The sequence below is a fragment of the Poromitra crassiceps genome (assembly GCF_964638095.1).
Source record: "Poromitra crassiceps genome assembly, chromosome: 12".
Taxonomy (NCBI): Eukaryota; Metazoa; Chordata; class Actinopteri; order Beryciformes; family Melamphaidae; genus Poromitra; species Poromitra crassiceps.
Window position 1 is genome coordinate 30,667,416 of NC_139632.1, and position 15,671 is coordinate 30,683,086.

At 44.3% G+C, this 15,671-nt stretch overlaps 1 protein-coding gene across 1 annotated transcript in view; it reads left to right on the plus strand.

Annotated features, from left to right (window-relative positions):
* The window catches only part of camsap2a (calmodulin regulated spectrin-associated protein family, member 2a), a gene marked incomplete at both ends in the record, with an annotated part of 72,450 nt that extends 64,073 nt beyond the window's left edge, over positions 1-8,377 (plus strand). Inside the window, 6 exons of the mRNA XM_083647492.1 lie at positions 295-431; positions 1,180-1,403; positions 2,571-2,643; positions 5,898-6,013; positions 7,616-7,734; positions 8,072-8,377. Of these exons, the coding sequence (XP_083503618.1) occupies positions 295-431; positions 1,180-1,403; positions 2,571-2,643; positions 5,898-6,013; positions 7,616-7,734; positions 8,072-8,377 (975 nt within the window). The remainder of the gene's footprint in view (positions 1-294; positions 432-1,179; positions 1,404-2,570; positions 2,644-5,897; positions 6,014-7,615; positions 7,735-8,071) is intronic.
* Between the last annotated feature and the right edge of the window lie 7,294 nt (positions 8,378-15,671).

The following is a 15,671-nucleotide window of genomic DNA, read 5'->3' on the forward strand; positions in this document are numbered from 1 at the left end:
GCTTCAGAGGGCTATAGCTGTCTGTGGCGAGAGTGTCTTTAATAGTGACCTCATGCTGCAGCAGTAGGCATAAATAAATATACAACAATAAATACAACCAATAAAACCTTCACAGATAAAAAACTGCCTTTCTCTCCCTGACTGATATTTGATTGGTTTTAGACCAAGCGACTTTTCAAAGGAGTTATCAGTAATAAGTAACTAATTACACTTCTTCAGTAACTTGCCCAACACTGCTCTCAGTCTTAGCACAGTGAGAGAAAGCTGACAGTGTTTCCTTCCTTCTGTCCCCAGGAGGAGGGGAAGTGCATTGACGATATGGCCCAGAAGAGGGCAGCACTGCTGGAGAAGAGGCAGAGGAGGGAGAGGGAGAGCCAGCAGAAGAAGCTGCAGCTGGAGGCCGAGGTGGAGCAGAAGAAGGAGGAGGCTCGGTGGGTTGGCAGTGGCACATCTAGAAACATTCATACACTCCCCCTTTCTATTATCACAGCACACAGGGATGTCACCTGCTCATTGTGTGGGTGGCTGGTGTCCTTGATTTTGGATCCCCCCCTTCAGTCTGGGGGAACAAATAGCATATCTATACTAAAACGGTCATTCAAAAGTGAATAATATGCACCATTGGAAAGACTTGAGACCAACTTTAATGTGTGGCTAGAAAAGGAATTTCATCATCCAATGTCATTTACTGTAAGTTACTGACTTCTCTAAAGAAACTCAAGATGATTGTGAGAACGTAAATATTCAACAATGAACCTCTGGTAATATTTTTATTCCCAAAATTGATACATAGCCAATTTGTTTGTTACTATCATAGACTGTATAGGGTTACTATTCATAGCTTAACTTACTTACTTTACATCACTTAATGAAATATAAATAAGTTGAACAACTAACCCTTGGGCAACAAGAGCATTGGTGACATTTTCACCCAGGATTTAGTGGTTTTGAATTGATGCTAAGCCAGCATGTGTTATCCGTTAGACAGTCTTAGCACATCCTGTAAACAACCAAATAATTACTAACTGACATGCATACTAGTGCTACACTGCTATCAACCTTCAGTTCATCACAGTTCATCAGAAATCCAGTGTAGTCAATTAAGGTGTTGATATTATTATCATCCAAACTCAAAGGAAAATTACATATTTGTTACACTACAAAAATCTGTACCTTCAGAGTGAAGGCAGAGGAGGAGCGCCTCAGGAAGCAGGAAGACAAGGCCAGGCGGGAGTTTATCAAGCAGGAGTACCTGAGGAGGAAGCAGCTGAAGTTGATGGAAGACATGGACATCGTCCTCAAACCCCGGCCCCCCAGTCAAGCCAAGCAGAGGAGGGGCCGGCCCAAGTCCATCCGCCGAGACAGCATGGACTCCCCCAAAAAAACCCTCAGGGCTGCTGCAGGTAAACATGGAGACTACCCCACTCAGAGGTCACCCCTCACCCACAATGTCTGTCCAGTCTGTCTGTGCCCCGCAGCCAGCCTGCTTTGTGCCAACTCAAAATGTAGTAACGTAGTAATGTAGTAAACCATCGAATTAACCCCATCTATTAATATGAGCTTCTAATAAATTGTGCAATAACTAACACTCAGCTACAAAAAGTATCAATTTGTACTATTGGGGGTTCTTCTCACGGGAGATCAGTTCTAATAAACAGGATTTTTTTGTATTGTATCTGATATCTAATACTGTAACCACAAAATATGGAGCTTGAAATCAAACATTTTAACATTCCGAAGGAGCAAAGCAGCATCGGTGTGTGTGTGTGTGTGTGTGTGTGTGTGTGTGTGTGTGTGTGTGTGTGTGTGTGTGTGTGTGTGTGTGTGTGTGTGTGTGTGTGTGTGTGTGTGTGTGTGTGTGTGTGTGTGTGTGTGTGTGTGTGTGTGTTTGTTTGTTTAGATATTTCTGTGTAGATTATGGTATGCATTCTGTAATATGCATAAATAGATAGTGCCAGTCAAAAGTTTGGACACACCTGATTGAATGTTCTCTAAGCCATTTTGATCTAAAGACTGCTTAATGCTTAAAATGTGTTTCTTAGACAAATATAAATAGATTAGTGAAGTTGATCCTATGTATGTTATGAATTTCTTTCCAAAGCCGTTGCCTTTCCATCAAGACAAAGGGTAGCTACTATAAAAAATCTAAATAAAATATGATTTTAGTTTTTTTTTAGTTCTGATTAGTTTAACACATTTTTGGACACTGCATAATTCCATTTGATGTCTTTACTATTATTCTAATGTGAAAGATAGTGAAAATAAATAAAAAATGTGGTGTGTGTCCAAACCTTTCCCTGGTGGTGCGTGTGTGTATAGTTATGTTTGCATACAGTGTATAATTTGTGTGAGTGTACATTCATGTCTGAAGCCCGAGGCTGCATTGCTCTGCGACTAGTTTGGCACAAAGTGTGGCGGGCAGCCTGGAGCTGCTGTGGTCATCATCCGTGGTGTAGGTGTAACAGCCTGGAGCTGTGGTCATCATCTGTGGTGTAGGTGTAACCGTGTGTCCCGTGCTGTGCCACATCTCGCCGTTTCACCTCCAGGTTCACGCCAACATGTCTTTTCAGTCTCCAGCTTGTCCCTGGCTTCCCTCACCCTGGGAGACAGCGACAGTGTTCACTCCGAGAAGAGAGCGCCAAGGTAAGACGCTTTCATACCGCTAGAAACGTTGGTGTAACGTGCGAAATGCGACGTCAAGGTTTGGTGTCCGTGGGAACGTTTCACTTCAGACTCAGGGCTTGTCTGATGCTTTCAGAGAGGATGCCATCAGGAACACAAATAAGCAAGAATCCACGTTGATGTTATGTTTATTTGTGTTCCTCATCACATCCCGTTGCTGTATTCCTAAATTAGTGATATAGTCCAGAAATATCAAATCTAAAGAGAGAGAACCCTGTTGGGATGCTTCCAACATTTTAATACAGCACTCTTTAAAACTGAGTTGCTGGCGCCCGGATAGTGCAGTGGTAGATTCCCTGCCTACCAACAGGGGTTGGTCACAGGTCAGGGTCACAGGTTCGAGCCATCATCTTGTCTCAATCAATAGAACTTTCAATTTAGGGTGACCTTCTCCTTTGACACACTGTTTTTTTTAGTGTGTTTCCTGACCTTGTTTGAAAGCCAGGCTCTGCAGACTAACTCCCTCTGGCCTAATATTTCTCCTGTATTCTCCCCGTCTTCCTTCTCTGCCCGCTTTCTCCCCTGCTGTTTTGCACCTGTCAGAAGTGCTAGCTTAGCCTCTGGCAGTCTCTTCTTCTTTCTGCACTCTCCTAAACTGAGAAGGTTAGTTTCTACATCACGGTTCAATCCCAAGGCACACCACCATGCTGCCCCGCCCCCGAGTCCCAACCCTGCACTGGAACTGCACTGCGCTGGCTTTTCTTAGGGATCATGCGAGCAAGCAAAAGCAAGAACCTCATGCCTAACTTCAGAACACAACCCAATGCTATGTTAACTCCAGAACACAACCCAATGCTACGCTAATTTCAGAACACAACCCAATGCTACGCTAACTTCAGAACACAACCCAATGCTACGCTAACTTCAGAACACAACCCAATGCTACGCTAATTTCAGAACACAACCCAATGCTACGCTAATTTCAGAACACAACCCAATACTACGCTAACTTCAGAACACAACCCAATGCTATGCTAACTCCAGAACACAACCCAATGCTACGCTAACTTCAGAACACAACCCAATGCTACGCTAACTTCAGAACACAACCCAATGCTACGATAACTTCAGAACACAACCCAATGCTACGCTAACTTCAGAACACAACCCAATGCTACGCTAACTTCAGAACACAACCCAATGCTACGCTAACTTCAGAACACAACCCAATGCTACGATAACTTCAGAACACAACCCAATGCTACGCTAACTTCAGAACACAACCCAATGCTACGATAACTTCAGAACACAACCCAATGCTACGCTAACTTCAGAACACAACCCAGTGCTACGCTTCTATCGCCGTCACCACAAAACAATCACTGTCACTTTTCCCACTAACCCTTCTGCTGTGTCCACTCCTGCTGTCATGGCTTTTCCACACTTGAGAAATCATCCAAGTAAATGGTTTTGCTTTGTTCAACGCCACACAACAGACTGCTTCACATTACTGCACTGCCTGTGTGGCAGACTGCTTCACATCACTGCACTGCCTGTGTGGCAGACTGCTTCACATCACTGCACTGCCTGTGTGGCAGACTGCTTCACTGCACTGCACTACCTGTGTGGCAGACTGCTTCACTGCACTACCTGTGTGGCAGACTGCTTCACTGCACTACCTGTGTGGCAGACTGCTTCACTGCACTGCCTGTGTGGCAGACTGCTTCACTGCACTGCCTGTGTGGCAGACTGCTTCACTGCACTACCTGTGTGGCAGACTGCTTCACTGCACTGCACTACCTGTGTGGCAGACTGCTTCACTGCACTGCACTACCTGTGTGGCAGACTGCTTCACTGCACTACCTGTGTGGCAGACTGCTTCACTGCACTACCTGTGTGGCAGACTGCTTCACTGCACTACCTGTGTGGCAGACTGCTTCACTGCACTACCTGTGTGGCAGACTGCTTCACTGCACTGCACTACCTGTGTGGCAGACTGCTTCACTGCACTGCACTACCTGTGTGGCAGACTGCTTCACTGCACTACCTGTGTGGCAGACTGCTTCACTGCACTGCCTGTGTGGCAGACTGCTTCACATCACTGCACTGCCTGTGTGGCAGACTGCTTCACATCACTGCACTGCCTGTGTGGCAGACTGCTTCACATCACTGCACTGCCTGTGTGGCAGACTGCTTCACATCACTGCACTGCCTGTGTGGCAGACTGCTTCACTGCACTGCCTGTGTGGCAGACTGCTTCACATCACTGCACTGCACTGCCTGTGCTTGCAAGCTTTACGCTGATGAACAGTTTGAGATGCTCCAGGCAAAGCATCAATCCCTGCTGTGCTGATGATGATCACATTGTTTGGTCTTGCTGTTTGCCAAAACAGCACATTTACATTTTCCCACTGTGAAGGAGAAATCCACACAAACATGTCATATAATGTAGTCAGGGTCAGGGCGTCCGGGTAGTGTAGCGGTAGATTGCCTGCCTACCAACACGAGCGTCCATACAGGCATGATTGGCTGGTGTCTGCGGGTAGGAAGCCGGATTGGGGGTATGTGTCCTGGTCGCTGCACTAGCGCCTCCTCCAGTCGGTCGGGGTACCTAATTGGGGTGGAAGGGAACTGGTGGGAATAGCGTGATCCTCCCACGTGCTATGTCCTGCCGGTGAAGCTCCTCACTGTCAGGTAAAAAGCAGCAGCTGGTGACTACACATGTATCGGGAGGAAGCATGTGCGAGTCTACAACTGTCCCCAGATCAGCAGAGGGGGTGGAGCAATGACCCGGGACAGGGGAATTGGCGGCGGGGAGGGGGGACTTGATCACACACACAAAATCCAGGCATTTTGGCACATGACCAGTTATTTGGAGGCGGTATTTTATTTTAAAATTTCTAGTTGGCTAGTATGATACTGAATGTGTCTGATGAATCTAGTATGATACTGAATGTGTCTGATGAATCTAGTATGATACTGAATGTGTCTGATGAATCTAGTATGATACTGAATGTGTCTGATGAATCTAGTGTGATACTGAACGTGTCTGATGAATCTGTGGATGTGGCAGCAAATGTGCCTGGTGGACAAAACATGTACTTTCCTGCCCTGGCTGTAGGACAAGCTGGAACTGCTGAGTGTTGAGAAATCAGCAGCACCCGTGAAGAGAGGTGACCTAACTGTGTGTGTGTGCGTGTGTGTGTGTGTGTGTGTGTGTGTGTGTGTGTGTGTGTGTGTGTGTGTGTGTGCGCGTGCATGCGCGTGTGTTCCAGGCCTGACTCTGCGGATGGCTGTCTGTCCCCCAGTCGCTCTAGCAGCAGAAATGGCGAGAAGGACTGGGAGAATGGATCCACCACCTCCTCTGTTACCTCCAACACAGAGTACACTGGTAGGTCATCTTACACACAATTCAACCAAGCTGGTTTGTAGATTTCATTTCATTTCATTTATTTGTTTATTTGAATAGGGACAGGTACACGTACATATAGTGTTCACAACATAAAATGTCAGTAAACCTATGATGAGTTGTACCAAAGCATGTATAGCCAGGGCTAGTTTGCAATGCCAGTCCCTAGATGTAACCCGACATTCCTGTAAAATAAAAATAATAATACACAAAAATACAGCAAAATACAATAAAAAGACACATATCAAAGATCAGATAGGCTACTAAACGTAAAATTCAGGTCAAATGTCAGTACAGTAACAATTCAAATATCACAGTTAAGACAGTTCCAATTATGTTCAGTTTAGTTAAAAGTGCGTGTTTATTGTACACACTCCTAAGAGTGTGTACAAACCTGTTGGAGCTTCAACCAGTCTTTGACTTTTTTATTAAAACCCTTAATTTCTAGGTTTAGTTTTATTTCCTCCGGCAGTGTGTTCCACATTTGAGACCCCTTAATGGAGAACGCGGACTGTCCGAAAGAGGTTTTGCGGCGTGCAATTTTGCAGTTTCCACTAGCCGTGCCCCTGGTAACCCTGATGCCGCTTTGTCGACTGACAAATCGGCTCAGAGGCTCAGGTGCTAAATTATGTAGACATTTAAAAACCAGTTTAAGATTGGAAAATTTGACAAAGTTATCAAAGCTTAACAGGTTATATTGTTTCAGTAAGCGGCAGTGATGCCATCGCATGGGTTTTTTTGCCATTATTTTTAGAGTCTGCTTATAAAGGGATGCAACTGGTTGAATTATGGTTTGGGAGGCTTGGCTCCACACAGTAATACAGTACGACATATGAGAAAAGACCATGGCATGCATAAACAACTGTGCTGCTTTTAGTGGTATATGATGCCTGATTATTTTAAAGCAACTTAGGTTGCGTTTAACCGACTTTGTCATCTTTTTCACATGTTTGTTAAACTTAAGATTGGAATCTAGCACAATACCTAGATACTTAAATTCGTTCACCGTCTCAATTTCTTCTCCCTGCATTGTCACTCTGAGTTGTTCCTGTTGTTTTTTAATGGAAAAGCACATGGTGACATAGATAAATATAACATCAACAACACAAAGTAGCTGACTGCTAACATTAGCTGCTGATGTTATGGACAAACATGGACGTGTCTCCTATCCAGTTACTGTAGCCTTTGATTGGGGCCGTCTTGTGTAATTTTGTCTCCAGCTCGGTTCACATTTCAACAATATCCAAGGATAATTTTGGTGTATATTTTAATTATAATATTTAATTATATTATGAATTAATTAGTTGAGTTTGCATCTGTTTCCATCTGCTTTGCTGTATGGATGCCTGTAAATCTAATATGACGGTGCAAATAAAGCGATGGTATGATTGTGTGTACTTTCATTGTTCTGACTCCTTCATCAGACCGTTACATCCACATGAATAGCAGCAGAAATCTTCCAAAGGAAAAGGCCCTGAATGATTTATCAGCAGATTGTGTGGGATAGCGAGTCCGAGCCCCTTCTGTGACAGAGGGTGGTTGCTATGACAACAGTGTGATGGTCTGTCTTGTGTTGCTGTTCAGGGCCGAAGCTGTACAAGGAGCCCAGCGCCAAGTCGAACAAGCACATCATCCAGAACGCTCTGGCCCACTGCTGCATGGCAGGCAAGGTCAACGAGGGCCCAAAGAACAAGATACTGGAGGTAACAGCATCATGTCTATTATACTTTTTATTTTCTGCATATACCTGCACTGTCTTATAAGTCAGTCGATACTCTCACCTTCAAATATTGCACGTACTAGCGGAATAAGCGTGCAGTGATGCGCGTCCCTGTGTGGAGCCATCGCAAATTCAGCCATTAATCGGCCCTAATTACCTAATTAAAAAATCTGTCTAGATTAGGGGGTGTGCTCTTTACACTTCCTCAAAGATTCAGCGTGATCGCACGTAAAATGGCGTAGCTGCGGCTGATTTCTGCACACTCACACACAGAGACCTTCACCTCGTAATGCACACATTTCTGTGCGCCACCTTTACAGGAAATGGAGAAATCCGGGGCCAACAACTTCCTGGTTTTGTTCCGGGACGCGGGCTGCCAGTTCCGCTCGCTCTACACGTACTGCCCCGAGACGGAGGAGAGCACCAAGCTGACGGGCATCGGCCCAAAGAGCATCACGCGGAAGATGATCGACGGCCTCTACAAGTACAACTCAGACAAGAAGCAGTTCAGCCAGATACCGGCCAAGACCATGTCGGCCAGCGTGGACGCCGTCACCATCCACAGCCACCTCTGGCACACCAAGAAGCCACCCACCCCCAAAAAAGTGCTACCTTCCCAGTGCTAATGGAACTCAATACCCCTCACCCATCTCCATGTCCCTCTCCATTTCAGTTTGCACTTCACTGTACATATCCATAAGGATTCCAACACCTGCAATGCCAGTTAGATGAATGCATATATGTCTTTTTTACGTTTGTTTTTCTCGTCTCATTCCTGACAGTATTTTTTCTACACACTCTCGACTGGACACGACAGGACTCAGTCATCAAAGATTATGAAAAACTAGAATGTACGCCACTGTTGAAAAATGTAAATGCTTCTCATGTACAGTATGTGTTTTCAGAGATTGCCAGGTTTGAGTCGTTTTGCAACAGCATGCGTGTAGCCTATGTTGTTTTTATTTTCTATGTGCCAAATGTAAAAAGAAAAGAGACAGTATGAATGCCAGGATGTTTTATTTGGTACACTGAAGCACTGAATGTTTTCCATTCATCTTGTACAGATTGATTTTTGTGGACATGTGTGGCCTTATGCTCGTTTTGTTTTAGTGTGCGAGTGCAATGAGGTGATTGTAAAGTAACGTATACCTTCGAGAGGTTTTTTTTGTATTTGGAAGAACACTTTTTTCCTCATCTCTGTGCGTAAAACGGTTTGTCTAGTTAAGCTATGTAAGACTCCAAAGGGCCAAAAAAACTAATAGCATACAGCTAGTGTTAGCCACACAGTACATGACTGTGTGTTCAGCTCGACAAAGCCAAGCGGTTTAAGCTTTTTCAGAAGCCCTCTTGAAAAAGTGATTTCAAAGAATGCAGGACGTCATTCTAGATCGCTGGTTCTCAACCTGCCGGCTCCAGCAGCCCCAGAGGGGTCTGGGACGATTTAGGGGGAGTTGTAAGATGATTTTATGGTATGTGAAAAAACTCCTATACAAATTAATCTCTCAAGACAGATTTTCTGAATAAAAAGACAAATATACATGTGTGGATAGGCCTGACAATCACCTAGCTCAAACTGAAAGTGCACAAGAAAAAAACCGTAAAGAACTGGATATAGCCATTGGTAAAATTAGCATAAAGGGCCTCAGTGTTGATTTCCGTTATTCAATCCAATCCAATCCAATCCACTTTATTTATAAAGCACGTTTAAAAACAACAAGGTTGAAAACAAAGTGCTGTACAAGTCAAAAACGAATAGCATAGGCCTACCACAATCATACAGTACAAAAACAACGAACAAAGAACAAACAAGCTCGTTTCAGGTATTGAAACGAGCTTGCCCCCAGTATATATGTATATGTGTGTATATATATGTATGTATATATATATATATATATATATATATACATATATATATATACACACACATATATACATATATACTGGGGGCAAGCTCGTTGCCCCCCCACTCATTTCATGAGTGGAGCCTGCACTCCACTCATGAAATGTACCAAACAGCTATGTTGTAAATTCAATCTGTGTAGGTTTATATTGCTGACTAGTTCATTTAAACTGCTCTGACTTCCAAAACTGAGAATACAACAAAACCAGGCACTCTATCACCAGTCACCTTCTTAAAGTTAGAAACGGCAAGTAGCTTGCAAGATTAATTTAAGTTTCACACAAAACGCCTCAGCATCTAGTTTGTGCACAACACAACAGCCTGTGTTGTTTATAGTGTTTTTTATTTTATGTGTTTTATTTTCAAAGTAAATGTGTGGTGACCCATACATAACATGTTCTTAAAACAGTGGATTGGTCAAAATTATTTTTCTGTCCAATTTCCTTTACTTTCTATTGTACAGTATTCTATCAGGAAACTTAATTTCACAAAGCAGTGCAAGGCAGAATAGGACACATTTTTGCTGCATACAGGCAAAGCTTTTGCCACAAATCAACACCTGCAGGTACAATTTCCAACACACACACGTCTGCCAACGTTGGTGCTTTGTTTTCAAATGTGGGAATATTTAAGACCAAAAGAGACAGCTGTACATGTCTCTGAAGATGTAAACTGGTAGGGCAGAAATATTTCACTGTTGATATGTCTGCTTTTGGCTGTTTCAGGCCAAGGGGAATGATTATTATTTAAACTGCAAAGAAGGTAATATTGTACAGTGTGTTCATGTACGCTCATATACCTGTCCATAACTTTGTTTTGATCATCAGACTCTGTGCTGTCATTCAACATATTGCTGAACATAGTTTAATTTATTTATTTTTATCATTTTTTGCATTGAATAAAACGAAGCATGGCCTCAGCATTGGTGTGGTAACCTTGCAAGGCAGGTGGATTTGCGTGAGATGAGATGATCACACAACAAATCAACAAAACCATTTGGCAGCGTCGGGTTATTGGTGTGGTTTTCACAGTAAAAAAAAGTGTTTTGACTTTTGTGATTATATCATGACATTAATCGTTACAATTATCGGTGATGTTGTGACATCAGTGCTGTCATAGACTGTCATCAGTGATGTCACTTGTGATGTCCTCAATGATTTATGAAAGACAATGATGATGTCACAGACATTGTGGCATCAGTGATGTCATAGACTGAATTGTGATGTCATCAGTGATGTCATAAATCCTTCCCTGCTAAACTGTCCCACGGAAATGAGAGACAGAATTCTGCTATATAGAATTCTGATATATATATATGAAGAATAACTACCTACATCAGATAGATGACATGTTGATGAGGGAAACTGGGTCACTGCAGCAGCTACAGAAGAGAAATAAAAAAGTAACATGATATGAGAGAATAATACATGCAGCTGATCAATAAATAGGCTACAGAAGCAGCAAGTACTGACAGCTGTGAAACGGCATAAAATAGCTGTTCGCATTATATTAAACAAAACAACACAAATGCAATTATATAATTCAGATAAAGGCGTAAACATGATCACTCACTAAAGTATAGCCTACTTGATGTCTTGTTTATATCGGTAGTTGTAGTTGTAGTGATAATCACCAGCTGGCGTCATGATGCAGCTACAGACAGTCTGTATTTCGCTGCACTACACCAGCAGCGCCACTCAGTGGAAAGTTGCAGATGACCGGGCCGTTGTCACCACAGTTGATTTATGGTTTGCGGCGGTGTCCGCATGGCAACCGCGAGCTGTGTACAAGAAATACGGCAGCAACCAGAAAGCTTTCCAGAAAAACACGGGGCTGACCGCCCGGGGAATTTAGCTACAAACACACCTTGCACACCTCTGCTCTGCGCAGCACTGCGTCTGGAGCCAGCAGCAGACGACGCGGCGCGGTATCGGTGGTGCATGACAGGTGAGGAGACGGGAGCTGGCGTGAGACACACTGTTGTCTCCTTGCACGATTTGCTACAATTACATGACCTGCACTTTAGTTACAATTAATGGCATCGGCTGCTTCTATTGTCCTGCATGCCGGGTGGTCTACCGTGTGCGTGCGTGCGTGCGTGTGTTGTCATGACCAGTCAACCGGGAGGGAGAGAGCCTCTGCAGACCCGAGCCAGCCTGCCTGCCTGGGCTGCCAGCCTGCGGAGAAGACTGGCTCTCTCCGGGGAGCAGGGCGGTGGCTTCTCTCCCACTGAGCCGGAGGTCTGACTGCACTCTGCCTCGCTCTATACTGCCAAACACAAGAGTATCATCCACATTCAGTTCAGTTATGTTTATAGCTCCTATCCTATGTATCAAAGGGCTTTACATAGCATCATCACAGATTCACAGGGGCGGATCTAGTCGAAATATTCATGGGGTGGCAAAGGAGTGGCATGAAGATTTTAAGGGGTGGCAGAAATATATAGGCTATTGCCAATTTATGCTGCCTACACACTAGAGGATTTTCAAATCTTAACCGATTTTAAAAACATGAGAGACCACAAACATAAGGACAATTTCATCACATTTTAACATTAAAATCGCCTGAACGCACACACTAGACGATTCGGCCAGACTGCGAGACCACACACCAGCCATTTTAAGTACCGACTCACAGCGATTCCAGCAACTAGACTGTAAAACACGATTTCAGACGGCAGCCCGTCTTTATTGTCACACGAACACACTACAACACATGCATGCGGCCACTACACTACACAGTGTAGTGGCCGGTGAAATATGTCCTCTGCATTTGACCCATCCAGGCTTGTCCTTTCCTCCAGGGGGCAGGCCAGGAGCAGTGGTCGCTATTTCTTTCCAGCGCCCGGGGACCTTCATTGGACCAACTTCAGATGTTGGCGTCACTGGTCGGATGACGATCTTCTGCATGCTTTTAGTGGGGGGTTATGGTACGGGGAGAACATGCAAACTCCACACAGAAAGGCCCTTTCGACGAGATAGCCCACCTGGGCAGTGGGCACTGAAGATATGGGGGGGGGGGGGGGGGTCACAACTCCAGCGCCCACAGCGTCCCAGGTGGGAATCGAACCCAGGACCTTTGAGCTGTGAGGCGACAGCGCTTACCACTGCACCACCGTACCCCACCGTACTGTAGGGTGTTTATATCCCACAAAACCGCAATTTTTTCCCACAGACAACAGCAGATGGCTCTCCAAAGATGCACCGAGCGGCGGGTCTACTTCAAGCAGGCGGACACCCTCGCAAAATGAGCTAAAACAACGTCCTGTCTGAGAGCTCATATTACAGCATATCCGCTCCCTTGAAGCAAACAAACCGCTCGGCACATGTTTGGAGAGCCATCCGCCGCTGTCTGCTGTTTTAAGCTGCTGTGAGGATGCTGGGGAGAGAGGAGCTACATGGCACTGCTGTTGCCACAACTCGTTTGTTGTGAGCGCTGCATTAACATCCGGGTATGACACGTCCCGGTCTGCTCGCTCTCATTGGCTATTGCGGGTATTCCGTCGGGAGACAGCCATCGTAAATATCAAACATGTTTGAAATGCCCGATTCGAGATCGGGCAGGCTCCGATTCAATCAATAATTTATTGACACCAGACACTTGACAATTATTTTGACAAAAAATCGGTTGAGACTAGCCTCGAATCGGGCCACGCCCCCCCCCCGAGGGGAATCGGGCATTAAATCGGGCCTTTTATCCTCTAGTGTGTGGGAAGCATTAATCGCAAACAATCGCATATATCATTATTTGCTTGGAAAAGCCCCAAACTAAAGACATTTGAACTCAAACACATTGTATTACTTGTCGTGGTAACTCAGGGACTCCCATTCAAGGACGTTGGAAGTAGTTTTCACAGTGTAGACGCCTGCTGTGCCTGCTGTTTCGCTTGGTGCTGCAGCTTGATTGGCTGTCTTGCTGTCTTTCTGTCTTGAATTGGTCGATTTCAAATTGGCCCCTCATCCTCTCGTTGCTGTCCGCTGCCAGGTATCCCAGCATGCTTTGCAAGGTGATGAGCTGTGGACAACAGTGACGAGAGGAGGGGCCAATTCGAAATCGACCAATAGAGCACCGTAGGAATGAGTCCAGAAGTAGCATTTGAAGCGTTTTCTGAAAATAGTGTTTAAAAAAACAACGCATTTACGCTTCAAAAGTCATAAAAGTGATTCACATTTTAATATTATCCTGCTGAACACAAATTACCACTCCCATAAACTTTTGTTAACCACAGACCTTATTTTATGCATTAAGTGAATTCCGCATTCTAACACCCCATTCACTTTTCCCCTTAAGCTTCAAAATGTCCGGGACTTCTGCCTTCCAACTACAAAAATACGTCTGACAGTAATTAAATGATTCATATATCAGCCTGAGTAGGTTTGTTTGTCGTACCTCTGACATGTTTCGACTGCTGACTTCCTGCAGTCTTCCTCAGAGACGTCACTTGATACTGTGACGTGTCCTATGGCTGGTTTATATAGGTTTGGTCAACAAACCTACTAAGTCTGATATATGAATAAGTTAATAAAATAATTACTGTTAAATGTAAGTTAGACTAACTGAATCGTTTTTGCACTTTACGTCTGTATTTACAGAAATACCATGAAATAGGCCACTAGTGAGTTCTTTCTGCAGACACAGATGATGATACCATAGGACAGAAAAATACAAAGTGTGTTGTGTTCTGTCAGTCAGTCACTATGGAGCCACACAGACACACTAGCAGAGCAGTCAGTCCCTGTAGGGATGAGTGCTCCTTTGGGTGCAGTTGATGAGCCACTGGGCATCAGTTTGGATGGGAGTCTGCAAGAACCGTCAGTGTTTACATCAGCGATGTTAACTGAAAGCTGTTTGTCTCACTGTCACTTTGCTCGCCTTTCAGCACCTCTAGACCTACCCTACCATCTCTCCCTGCAACACATAGAAGTTTATTCAGACAACATGACATCTTCTGTAAAGGCACACATTTTGTTTTGTTTTTTATTTCATTATTATTAACCAAGAATCACTTAAGTTGCCAGCTCTCTGAATAGCACTCACAGAGGATCAATATTCAACACCCACAGAAGTTTCACAGCCATGCTTGCAAGCAGCATGGAAATGTGTCTTTGGATCTTCAGACATACATGAACAGGGACAACTATCATGATAAGCATCAATTGTTGTGAGATGGATTTGTTTAAAAATACTAGAAACGGAGCACGCTACTGTCCCTCGCCACGCCCGCTTCATCCTCCTCCTCCTCATCGCTCATTTGTACCTCGTTGGTTTGCCCTCGAGGTCTCGCCCGCTTCGTGTGCTCGCAGACGCAGCTCGACCGCTGCACGACCTCACCCGCCTCGCCCGCTCAACTGTTGAGCAATTATATTAGTAAGATAATTATATTAGTAAGATAATTTAATTTATATATGCACTCCACAAATATGAAGCCATGCAAAAAAAAATAGTTCCGTGTTTTTTGACCAGCAAATTATATAATGCTTTTTTTGTAACCTCTGCTAAGGATTGCCCATCTGTCGGGATATTTCAAAAACTTCTGAACAGGTTTCAATAATATTTGTTGGACAGATGGGCCTTGGGAGAAGGAACAATTGATTCGATTTTGGTGGCAATCTGGATCTCAGATTTCTGCCATTAGATCATGATAATTTTTCAGCCACACCGTGAAAGTATGGAGATAGGCTTGATTCCACATCAAAAGGGTAGCTGCAGGCTGAAGAAATCATATTTAAGCGAGTGATGCCTTTGGGTGTAACAGGTGGAGAATTCTTCAGCGTTGGCAGAGGTTTGCACTCTCCTGTGCTTTCTAATTTTACTTTGGTGCCATCAATCCTTTTGAGACAGTAGGGATCATTTTCCTCAAACGGTGAATATCAGGGGGGAAAAATAGACTCTTCATATTCAGTTTATGAACAACAAAGACTCAGAAGCATAAGCGTCTTTGGATGCAGACTTGTCTGGAATGTGCACATCTCCTCTTCCCCCTCTCCAGTGGGCCAAGCTGCCACCGGCGATCTGCAGTC